This window comes from Pocillopora verrucosa, chromosome 1 (genome assembly GCF_036669915.1).
Source record: "Pocillopora verrucosa isolate sample1 chromosome 1, ASM3666991v2, whole genome shotgun sequence".
Lineage (NCBI taxonomy): Eukaryota > Metazoa > Cnidaria > Anthozoa > Scleractinia > Pocilloporidae > Pocillopora > Pocillopora verrucosa.
Window position 1 is genome coordinate 10,296,149 of NC_089312.1, and position 10,834 is coordinate 10,306,982.

At 35.8% G+C, this 10,834-nt stretch overlaps 2 protein-coding genes across 2 annotated transcripts; one reads left to right on the forward strand and one right to left on the reverse strand.

Moving 5' to 3' along the window:
• The first annotated feature begins 259 nt into the window (after nucleotides 1-259).
• Nucleotides 260-3,392, forward strand: LOC131795020 (fructose-1-phosphate phosphatase YqaB-like). The gene is made up of 3 exons (XM_059112585.2): nucleotides 260-1,057; nucleotides 1,525-1,672; nucleotides 2,230-3,392. Exons 1-3 carry the CDS (start codon nucleotides 694-696, stop codon nucleotides 2,333-2,335), a joined length of 618 nt encoding a protein of 205 aa, XP_058968568.2. The 5' UTR covers nucleotides 260-693; the 3' UTR covers nucleotides 2,336-3,392.
• On the reverse strand, nucleotides 3,008-10,503 carry LOC131795019 (DDRGK domain-containing protein 1). The gene is made up of 8 exons (XM_059112584.2): nucleotides 10,382-10,503; nucleotides 8,860-9,000; nucleotides 8,645-8,754; nucleotides 6,922-7,023; nucleotides 5,806-5,922; nucleotides 5,254-5,292; nucleotides 4,673-4,778; nucleotides 3,008-4,476 (listed from the first exon to the last, which is right to left on the reverse strand). Exons 1-8 carry the CDS (start codon nucleotides 10,491-10,493, stop codon nucleotides 4,289-4,291), a joined length of 915 nt encoding a protein of 304 aa, XP_058968567.2. The 5' UTR covers nucleotides 10,494-10,503; the 3' UTR covers nucleotides 3,008-4,288.
• Between the last annotated feature and the right edge of the window lie 331 nt (nucleotides 10,504-10,834).

A 10,834-nucleotide genomic window follows, 5' to 3' on the forward strand; every position in this document is an offset into this window, starting at 1 on the left:
AGAGACCGAATTTCTTTTCTTGAGACAAGTTAAATGAATAAATATACTTCTACATTATTTTGAGTCGAGAAGAAGAAAAAAAATGGACTTCATAATGCCAGTAGTACTACTAGTAGTCTTGGTAGTCCAAAGTCCAGTTCCGTAGTCCTATACAATTCCAATAGAATAACTGTGAACCATAAGTCCGTGACGATGAACACAAACCTCATTCATTCGCGGATTTCGCGATTGGCGGTGAATGACCCAGAGTGATATCAAGCCTATCACCCACGTTTTTGGGTGGTACCCATTTTTTTTAACGTTTTAGAAAACATCTCTCATATCTTCGTGCCAGGGGGTTCATCACTGTAGACACAATTAACTATGCGCCCAGGTGCTTCATCGATGAACAACGACAGAAGGACCTAGAAAACAAAGGAGAGAGCTCCCATACTAAACCAACTCTAACCACGCTTACAACGTAATTCATGGTAACATTTTACATTTTGAGAAAGAAAATCTTGATCGCTGAATCGGAGAAAATTATTGATATATTTGGAAGGGCAGGTTGATAATATTGCGCAAGACAAACCCAGGCCAAGGGTTTTCAACTTTCGTCGCAATACGTGCAAGCTTCTTTGTGAGGACTTAGGCGGGAAGTGTTTGCTCTTGTTGGAAAGCTGTTTATTTTTCTCTCAACAACACTTTCACGGAATGCCATTACCCGCAGAGGTTAAAGGGCTGATATTTGATTGTGACGGGACATTGCTGGATACGATGCCTTTACACTGGAAGGCTTGGTGTGCAATCTGCAAGGAAACTGGTTTAAAGTTTGACAAGGAGAGCTTCTTCGCTCTTGCAGGAGTACCTGGGAGAGAGATTATTCGCGAACTAGCAAACCAGCAAGGGATCAATTTAGATCCTCACGAAGTGTACGCTAGGAAGCGATCTTTCTTCCTCAAAGGACTACAATCTGTGAAAATAATTCCTTGCGTTGTACGCTTTGTTTTGGAGGCTCGACGACTTGGTATTCCAACAGCAGTAGCATCAGGGAGTTCCCGTGTTCAAGTCGAACAAGGTATATGGAGTCAAAAAATTTTTACATGCTCACTAGATAAATGGACAGTTTTACTTTGAATAGTTTTTCCAAGTTGTGGTCGACTTTTCAGTGTTTTGAACATTGATCACTTGACGCATGAGAAGGGTCAAAGTCCATTTCCGCAAACTCTCCAGATCACCCTTTGACCACACTAACGATTCATCCTTTCATGATCACTTTACTCACTTTTAAAAAGTTTGAATATTCACCCTACCTTAAAATTAAAAAGAAACGTAGAGAAATCAAAGACATGAGAAGTGTCTACACTTCACGATCATAAGTTAATTGCTGCGGCTCGTTATGTGAATAAATTTCAGCTGAAACCCGCCCTTGTATTAGGAACAACACGCGAACTACACGAAATGTGGTCAGAACATTTTAATATAGTGTAAGTTATCGAAAGAGAATATTTGTATTATTTATTCGCTGTTCATGACATTAAATAGCTCTGATAGAAGCTGGGATTCGTGACTTGTTCGACGAAATTGTTGGAAACGAAGATTATCAGAATGCGAAACCTCATCCTGACGCATTCCTTACAGCTGCAGAAAGATTGGGTATAAACCCTCACGACTGCTGGGCGTTTGAAGACTCGTGAGTATTTCAAGATTTTTTCGATTGAATGTATTGTTCAACCGAATTTATATGGTTTTACAAAGTAACTCACTTGCCCATAGTTCCTTTTTTAACAACTGATTGTCTAGTAATTGATCGCAGATGACGTTTAAGGGTGGTAAGAACAAATAAGAGGTATGCGAAGTGCAGCCAAGTGTGTCAGTGATATTCTAGCCATATTTCGACGTCCCCTGTGATCTATTTTTGAACAGACCCACGGCAACTTGGCTACAAAATGATAAATTTAATTCATTTCGTGTCCCACACAAAACTTAATTTTAAAAATTAAAAAAATAAAAAAAAAATAACCACAGGTAGTTGGTAAGTCAAAGAGGTAACAGTTTAAAATAAAGAAAGAAGGAATTAGAATGATAAACTTCAGAGAAGATACACATGAATTGCAAACAACAAACACACATTTCAAGATGCGCAAATGCTAAGGTAATCGAGAATCAAGGATCGAGAATTGAGTTTCTACTTTTGAACAGGCTTAAAAAATATAAATCCTGATTAATTTGCATCACAATATTTTTCAGGGACATTGGAATTGAAGCAATAAAAAGAGCTAACTTTGCCAAATTTGTGGATGTGCGGCTTCTAGAGGGGTATCCTGTGGAAGGTAGACTTGAAAGTAAAGGCTAGGGAATGAGGGTTCCTGAAATGAAGATACACAAGCCACGTTGTGAGATGCTGACCAGTCCAGATGGCCCCCACAAGTTTCAGTGCTGACCAGGACTGATTTAGGGTTAGACTGCAGAGCCTCCTCACTAGCAATCATAGATGACTGTTAAAAATTTGCATTTACTTGAATTGGAGAATTCACCATAAGTGTAATTTCCCTGCTGGCGTAGGAAAACAAGCAAAGCAGGAGGTAGTATTCAACACTAGTGTGAATGAACAGTCTTCAAAGAAACATTAAGATTTAGAGGGTCTGCACCCTTTAGAAGTGTCTAAAAACAAAAAAAAAATTGTAGAAAGGTTTTTCAAGTTAGGCATATTTTTAATTCCTTTGATAATGTTACCCAAAACTTATCTTTTCCCAAAAAACAAACAAAAGAGGACAGTTACAAAAGCAAATTTTAAGCCATGATAGTAATGAATTTAAATACCAGTACTGTTGATTTGTTATCATTAAATTTTTTCAAGAAAAGGTAGATATTTTAAAAATTAGTTCAGTTCATAATTGTAGTTATTTAGCAGCAGCATATGCATTGTTCTTTTTTCCTGCATAAACTTCAAGTTGTAACCTGCAGAAAACAAGGATGCAAATTTTGAATTTTGTATTCACATCATTCACCACATAGTTTTACATCGTAGATCTCCAATGTTTCATCTAAACTTGATATTGTATTAGTGTTTTCTCTCATTTTTTTTTTCCATGTCAGGTAAAATAAATTTTTAACTGGTAGAGCAACCTTCTACTTGTTGAATTTTCAAGAATTCCAAGCCATGTTAGGCACTAATAAGATGCACTTCAGGTAGTTAATTTAAGCAGTTATCACCTGAAAAGGAGAATACTGTTGTATCATACTTGTTCTACTTAGACTTTTATGTGAAGTACTAGACAAGTACAGCCATTGCTTTTATGCTTATGAAATTTTTATCTGAAATACAGAGTAGGTGATATAACATGTTAGTTGCTTTGTGTACATATTCTTTTATCGATTAACTTTTCTTTCTAAGAACACATCAGTAGTCACTTGCCAAAAAATATGTAAGTAGCATTATTAATTCAATATTATATTTATTCAATAAAATGCTCTTGCCCCACTACAATTTTTTCATAAATGGAGTGATTCAAACTGACAATACCAATAGCTACAGCTGTGGTATTTTCAAATGTTTGATTCACACATGGATAACATTTATCAGAGAGCAAACAGTATTTTAACTACTGTTGTTTTAACAGTTCACAGAACTTTACATGTAGTGTATTGGAGTCAACAACAAATTTCATTTTTGGGCTTAAAACTTTTCAAACCAGTTCTGTATTTTTCTATCTCTTGTATCTTATTATTACCATTGTTATCATTATAACAATCTGAAACATAGTAATAGTAAAATGAAACTGGTTCGAAAAGCTTAAACCAAAGATCACCAATATCCACACACAAGGATTCAAAATATGAATTTGAGCTAGGCACTGATTTGTTTTCCTTTGTCTCATTCCACACCTCTAAACAGTTTGATTTAAAAACTTTTTTTGAAGTTCAGATAAACACTAAACACAGTTTTACATGTTTAATGTTCATCTAAATGTCAAAGAAGTTTTTAAATTAAACTGAAAAGTGCAGTGAAATGAGTAGAGGGAAAATGAAACAGTGTATAACAAATTAGCATCATAAACATTTTCACAATGAAAAATAAATATCTCAAAACTTTGTTATCAGTCAAGGTTGTCACAATACTTGCTTAACCTTTACATAAGTATGCATATTCTCCATTTCCTAAGTTGCTTACAAGGAGAATTTTTCTAACAATCAAATGCATCTTTAGTCGGTGATCATTTCCTGTATTCTCCTGACCTTAATGTTTGATTCAGGGTGATATTGTGAGGAGAAATTGCCCGTCACTCTTAGTGTCAAAGGGATAATCTTATGCTGTTACTTGAGCCAATGGTGTAGAATCTGTGTGAGACTTATCTGTCTGTAGATTGATAAGTGTGTTGCTGCTTTCTGCAAGTTCACTGATCGTCACTCTTCCTCGTTGCTTGATGAACTTAGCTACAGCTTGCAATTCTTCAGGGGATATGTAAATGAACTTCCCCCGATCATCTGTCACTCCTAGGACATGGTTTAAGCAAATAAGTGCCAACTCAAAACTTGAAAGCTTATAAACCATTATATGAAATATTGATGATAAAGATTTCACTGAAAGTCCAAACTTTTTGCGCCAAGAAAAACTAAAATTTGTCATGTTCATCATTTTCCATCTCTGGTCTGTGGATAACTGAACAACTGTACAATAATTGCTTGATACCTGTTATCCTTTCCATTTCCTGTAAAGCTTGTAGTCGGTCAATAGCATCTTGAGTGCGAAGACCAAACTGACAAGCTAGCTCCTCCAACAACACCACTTTGTTAGTCTGAAATATAATGCACAATTGGAATTGAGGTACTTTTAGATGAACTATAAAGATTCAAGAAAAATTCAGGCCACTTCGTGTCTTAAATACAAAATTTACACAAAGCCTTAGAGACAAAAATTATAAGAGAAACATATTACACATTTAAAATCTCAACCCTTTACACCCTAACATCAGTGTGCACATTCTCCATAATGTTCTCTAAACATTTCCTAGGGTGCTGACAAGGAGAATTTGTCTATCAATCAAGAGCTTCTTTAGTTGGTGATCACTTCCCTTATTCTTGTAACCTTAATGTTTGATTCAGGGGTGATATGGTAAGGAGAAATTAGATGCCTATCACTCTTAGGGCTTAAAGGCTTAATATTTTGTTTTTTGAGTGGAACCTGGAGGTAGGAGCAGCACATCATTATAAAAATTGATCTACTCAGCCTCTCTTATCCGAGCTTACACATTTAGTTTTAAATCTACTAACCTTTATGTAGTTCACAAATTCTTCCAGAAGTGCTTCAGACTTGGAAAAATATAAAATGAAAAATATTTGGTAAATTTAAAAAGAAATTTTATTACAAATTAAAGTGAAAATAAGCTAAAAAATAATTTCCACATACATTGATTCTCTATTTAATTATTAAGAATATTCTTAAAGTGTAAAGCTGAAATTGTTAAGATTGACAATCATGGACTATAGTAGTTGTCAGTTTGAACAAAGTTGGTGATGCATATAATTCAGCTTCTATGAAAGTTCAATAAATTAAAATAATTTATAGCTTCATCCTCTCTTGAATAGTCCCTAGCCCTTTTTCACTGAACATTGGAATCAATCAGAACAACAGTCTATAGTCTCAAACAGGTCAGTTTTGTAACACAGTGGACTGGGGCTGCATTTAGACAGGATGGCAACTGAAGAAAGAATAACCGGAAAGCCATTCAAACAACAAGCACAGATGATATTTTGGATCTGCATTACCTCCAATTTACTGGAATATACAAATACTACAAGAAATCCCTGGATGGATAGACTTACTTCTTCTGCTGTCTCACCAACACCTTCCTCTTCCACTGTAAACTGTTCTTTTAACAACAGATATTCTTCATGTTCTTTCTGTTCTTGTTCCTCTTTTCTCTTGCGCTCCTCTTCTTCCTGAAATGAAGTTTGGATCAAAATTAATTATACATTGTAAGATAGATGCGCTCAAATACAAACTTTAGCTTTTGCAATTGTCACATACTGAGGTTAATTTACCTTTTTTTTTTACAATTTTAAGTGAACAAAGTGAGTGTGTTAATTTACTTGTTCATACAGTTCAGTAGTCTCTTTAGAATAGACAAATTCCTTAAGGAGTTTTAGGCAAAATGAACCTTTATCCTTTTTTAATCTGGACTACATGTATATTTACTAATAATACTACTTTTTTTTGCCTGTTTTAAGTCATTAATATCATTTTTGTGAGATGAAATGTCTGTAAAAACCCTGTTTACATATAGCTGATGTGGAAGAGAGTTTGTCAGTTAATTTTGCTGTTGTTCTTTACAAGTTGTCGATAAATGATTGAAACGCGCCAAGTAAAACAAAGTGAACTCATCAAAGAACTGAGTTTATATCTTCCAAATCAGTTTAACAGAAAAGCTCCAATTGGTAAAAGTAAACACAGGCTGAACTTAATATTAATCAGCCTGAATGCAAATGATCTTGAGTGCAAAAATATTTAATTAGGTCTACAAAAATAACAATTAGGCCCCAAGAGTATTCACTGTACGTTGTTTTACCAAAAACCCTTCCATGAAAAATAAAAATGGTTGAACAATATTCCTCAGGAAGAACCATTACCTTGTTCATTAGATTAAACTTGGATCAAAGTTAGACTCTGAGCAACTGTGTACCTACCCCAAACCAAAGAACAGTTAACTAATAACAGGTTAATGTTGGGTTGTGGCAGCTGTAGATGTGCAGTTGCTCAGATACTAACATGGATATGTCAACTCTACAAAAAGTACAAAGTTAGACTCTGGGAAACTGTGTACCTACCCCAAACCCAAGAACAGTCAACTAATAACAGGTTAATGTTGGGTTGTGGGAGCCGTAGATGTGCAGTTGCTCAGATAATGACATGGATATGTCAACTATACAAAAAGTACAAACCAGTCGTTCTTCTTCTTTTCTCCTTCTTGCTTCTTGTCTCTTCCTTTCTTCATCACGTAATGCTTCCCGTTGCTTTTTGTCTTCTCTCTCCGCTTCCATTTGCTTTCCAAAGAAAAATGTATTTCAATCATCACATATGTTTCATAACAATGCACTCTTCTCCACATGATGACCACAAGTTTTAAATCTAATTACAGACAGTAACCCTCAGAACAAGTAAAACAAGAGTAACGATAACTTTTTCTATACGTGCTGATCAATGATGTAATTGGTGGCTGAGCCCAAAAAGGGACAATTAGACATAAGCTAAACACAAGTGAGAGCCCGCTCCAGGCACTAAACAGACAGCTGTAAGAGGTCCTATAGGTAGTAGTAGACCCTTGGTAACCTGCTTTTATTGAAATGCCCAATAGAAGCATGAGTTAGGTGGGATAAATCACTATTTCTTAAATGATGGTCTCAAATTGTTCATATTTTCATTTGCAAGTACTGGTATCTTATATTCAAAATTGCATTTTTGCCAGAAGTAAATAGAGAATAATAAATGAGCGTGCATAGATATATGGAATTTCTCTTTGAGTGTTTAACTCAATAGCTCGCAAGTGAGCGTAGCGAATGTGTGAGATGTAGAGTTGAACACAAGAATAAAAATTCCATATCTACAAGCAACCATGTATTATTTTGTTTATCATATAAACACAATAGCCCTTTACTGAGAAGAAAGCCAACTTCATTAATGAATGAAAATAAATGAATCAACAATCTCTAGATAACAATCGTAGAGTGTGTTGGCATGAACTCTTAAGATAGAAAAATGCATTGAATCATAATTACAAAAACAACAATGGTCATAATTTTCAATTTACAAAATTCTCATTTATTGACTTTGTCCTTATTGACAGAAGAAGTCATTCAGGTAAATGGCCAAAATCGGCCTTTGGCAAATCTTCAAGTTGTCAATTTTCATTCTCAGCTGAGAGAAATATTGATACCAAAGCCACTGAATATGTAACTTTCACTTTTTCTTTTAGACAGTATATTGGTTTTCTTCCCCTTCTAAGAAAGTTTGAACCTCACAGTCTGTCAGCAATAGGAATTTTTTTAGTGTTTTAGCCGCCATAATTCAAGAAAGCTCTAATTGACTTGTATTGAGAGTCGTGAAGGCTTTGCCGTTCATTCATCAACCTGACTGAGTGGAGGCAATTGATGTGTCAGCAGCTGATTGGCTATATCAACACACGTGAAAAATACAATATTTTTTCACGTGATTTGTAGCAGCTCTTCTCAGAGCCAGAAATCCTTGTATAACACCGCAGTTTATGTGTTCACACAAGTGCAGGTATTAATTTTTTTTTTAATCAAGATAACCCTTCCACTCCCACAAGTGTATATTTAATACTTCCTCCTTACAAGGTTTGTAAACAGTTGAAAGGTAGTATAGTCCAAGAAAGTTATCATATATCATGTTGGCTTGGTATAACTTACACATCTTACAAACACTTAACAAAGAAATGTTTAACTTGCCATCTAAAAATTCACCCTATTGCAAGTTAGCCCCTACCACCTTTGTGAGTTTGCTCCTGAAGTAAAACAAGTTCACCCTCACCTTTACCACTTTTGCTCCCAAATGTTTTAATTTGTTTACTTATAGCAGAACATATTCCTCTTTAGGGCAAAATTATCAGTTATCTGAACAATTATCCACAAACAGCAATAATCATACCTCTCTGAGTTGTCTCTTCTCCTCTTTCATCTCAAGTTTCCTTTGTTTTTTTGCTCCAATTTTTCCCACAGGCATCTGATTATCAAACCCCATGGAGTAACTTTCTGTCCCTATTACAAGATATAAATTAAAATTTGAAATTTTGACTAATACTCCTCACCAAAAAAGAAATTCAATTCAATGAAATAAATTCTTATCTATCTATCATCCATCACCTTCATAATCGTCATCATCTTCATCATCATCATCATCATGCACCCTTCTGGATGTCATGAGTGAACGAGCTGTTCTTCCACGTCTCCTTGCTCCACCAACTTCCCTAACATTGTCTACTTGGTCTGGTTGTCTAGATGTACCTTACAAATAAACATATTAAAAAACTCTATCATGAAATTTTCTTGGATATACTTGTTATCATGAAGCAATAAAAGTTTGTAAGCTACACAGTTAACCCTTTAACTCCCAGAAATAACGAGCATATTAAACTACACTGCTCATGTTGTAGAGCACCAGATCACCTTGCAGGAGGTTAAAGATTCAAGCCCCAGACTGGACCAACACCCAGGGTCTTAAAATAACTGAGATGAATGTGTTGCCTTTGCGATGACATCCACAAAATAGTAAGACATTCTAGTCTTCTTGGATAAAGACGGTAAAATATAGTCCCCCTTCCTGCATCTTCTCTGCACTGGTTAGCAGATGGTGTTAAAGAACCCACCGAATTCTCACAAAGAGTAGAGAATGTAGCTCCTAATGTTGTAGTGTGGCCTTGTCATTGTTTATACTGGCCCCCGTTTTAACCAGCTTTGAGCTGAACTGGGCCAGCCTGTCTAAATGTTGCAAATAAATACATACATTGCAAATAAGTCTCCCTGTAGTATCTTTATATTAACCAGCAAATGGGTTATGAAAATACTCAAACTTATCAGGTAGAAGTTGCTATCTTGATTGAACACCAAATTCTCACTACTACTGCACAAGGAAATGTGTAGCAGTTAGAGAAGAGAATTAACAATCAGATCTTGGAAGTTAAAGGGTTAGGAGAATTAACCATCTGCATCAGCATGATCAGAATCATTATCATTATCTTTCCATATATCAATTCCATTAAAAAGGAAAAAGTAAAAATTATAGAATATTACCATTTTTTAAAACAAAACACCACTGTTACATGTATATGAGTAACCAGGTGAACCTTGCATTATAAACCATTCATATGAGAATCGACAGCAGAGTTTTAACATTATAAGGGCAAATTATATTAAAACAAAGCCATAGTTCCAAAGGCAATGTATCGTTTCCGCCATTGTTTTCTTTATGAAGAACTGGATGCTTAATGAAGCAAGGAACAGTAAGGAAATCTTGCCCATCATAATCCAGACTGGGGTAAAATAAGGTACAATAGACTGACTCTATTACACAAGCACAAAAAATGATAATCTGCTCACAAGTTACTTTGCACTCATATCAGACAGTCGCATTTTGAGATTTTAAATATTCCGTTACTTTGATCCACTTTCCCGATCGTTTTCTGTTAGAGCGATCACGAATTCCTCCCATTTCAAACTGCTTTTCATTATCAAACGCGAATTTCCACTGAGTCCTTCAACAAATGAATGAATAAGCTTGGTATACGTAGTCTATCCGATGCATTCAAGTTCCTAAAATTGAACATTTGGTTATGCTTGGTACTGATTTTATCTGTAGAAGTTTTTAAAGAAGTAGTAAAAAACCCACCTTTCTTATTTTTCTTCTTGTTTCTGTTCGCCACAAAAGTAGCTATGAGTAAAATTATCCCCACAACAGCCGCTATTATCAGCCAAATTACTGCCGCGTTAACCACCGCCATCTTGATCTTATTTCCTATTGTCGGAGAAACACTGGGCCCCAGGTTTAACCAAGGTGCTGGTACCCGCGGGACTACGGGAAAAGGAAAGACTTCAGAGCGGGAGGGTAATTCAGTATCTTCTAAGAGATCCTCAGACTGTCTGTTTCCTCAGCACCCCCTCTCACTCCCCCCTCCACCCAACTCCCGCGCGCGTTCTGGGCGATGATCGATGATCTGAGAGAAAGTGGAAGGTCTGTGGACGGTGGATTATAATAGGGTACAACCTCGTTCCTGGGGTTTCTCTTCCATCCCTAGAGAGAGTAATGAAGAGAGGACATGGGAAAGAGGTGGAATGAGGCTGT

Excerpts from the sequence above, each read along its gene's own strand:
- LOC131795020 (XM_059112585.2), top strand. The coding sequence starts at position 694 with ATGCCATTACCCGCAGAGGTTAAAGGGCTGATATTTGATTGTGACGGG. Across the intron at positions 1,058-1,524 it reads CCGTGTTCAAGTCGAACAAG|CTCTGATAGAAGCTGGGATT; the intron begins GTATATGGAGTC and ends GACATTAAATAG. Across the intron at positions 1,673-2,229 it reads TGCTGGGCGTTTGAAGACTC|GGACATTGGAATTGAAGCAA; the intron begins GTGAGTATTTCA and ends AATATTTTTCAG.
- LOC131795019 (XM_059112584.2), bottom strand. The coding sequence starts at position 10,493 with ATGGCGGTGGTTAACGCGGCAGTAATTTGGCTGATAATAGCGGCTGTT. Across the intron at positions 5,293-5,805 it reads TTGGTGAGACAGCAGAAGAA|TCTGAAGCACTTCTGGAAGA; the intron begins GTAAGTCTATCC and ends TATTTTTCCAAG. Across the intron at positions 4,477-4,672 it reads GGAAATGGAAAGGATAACAG|GAGTGACAGATGATCGGGGG; the intron begins GTATCAAGCAAT and ends ACCATGTCCTAG.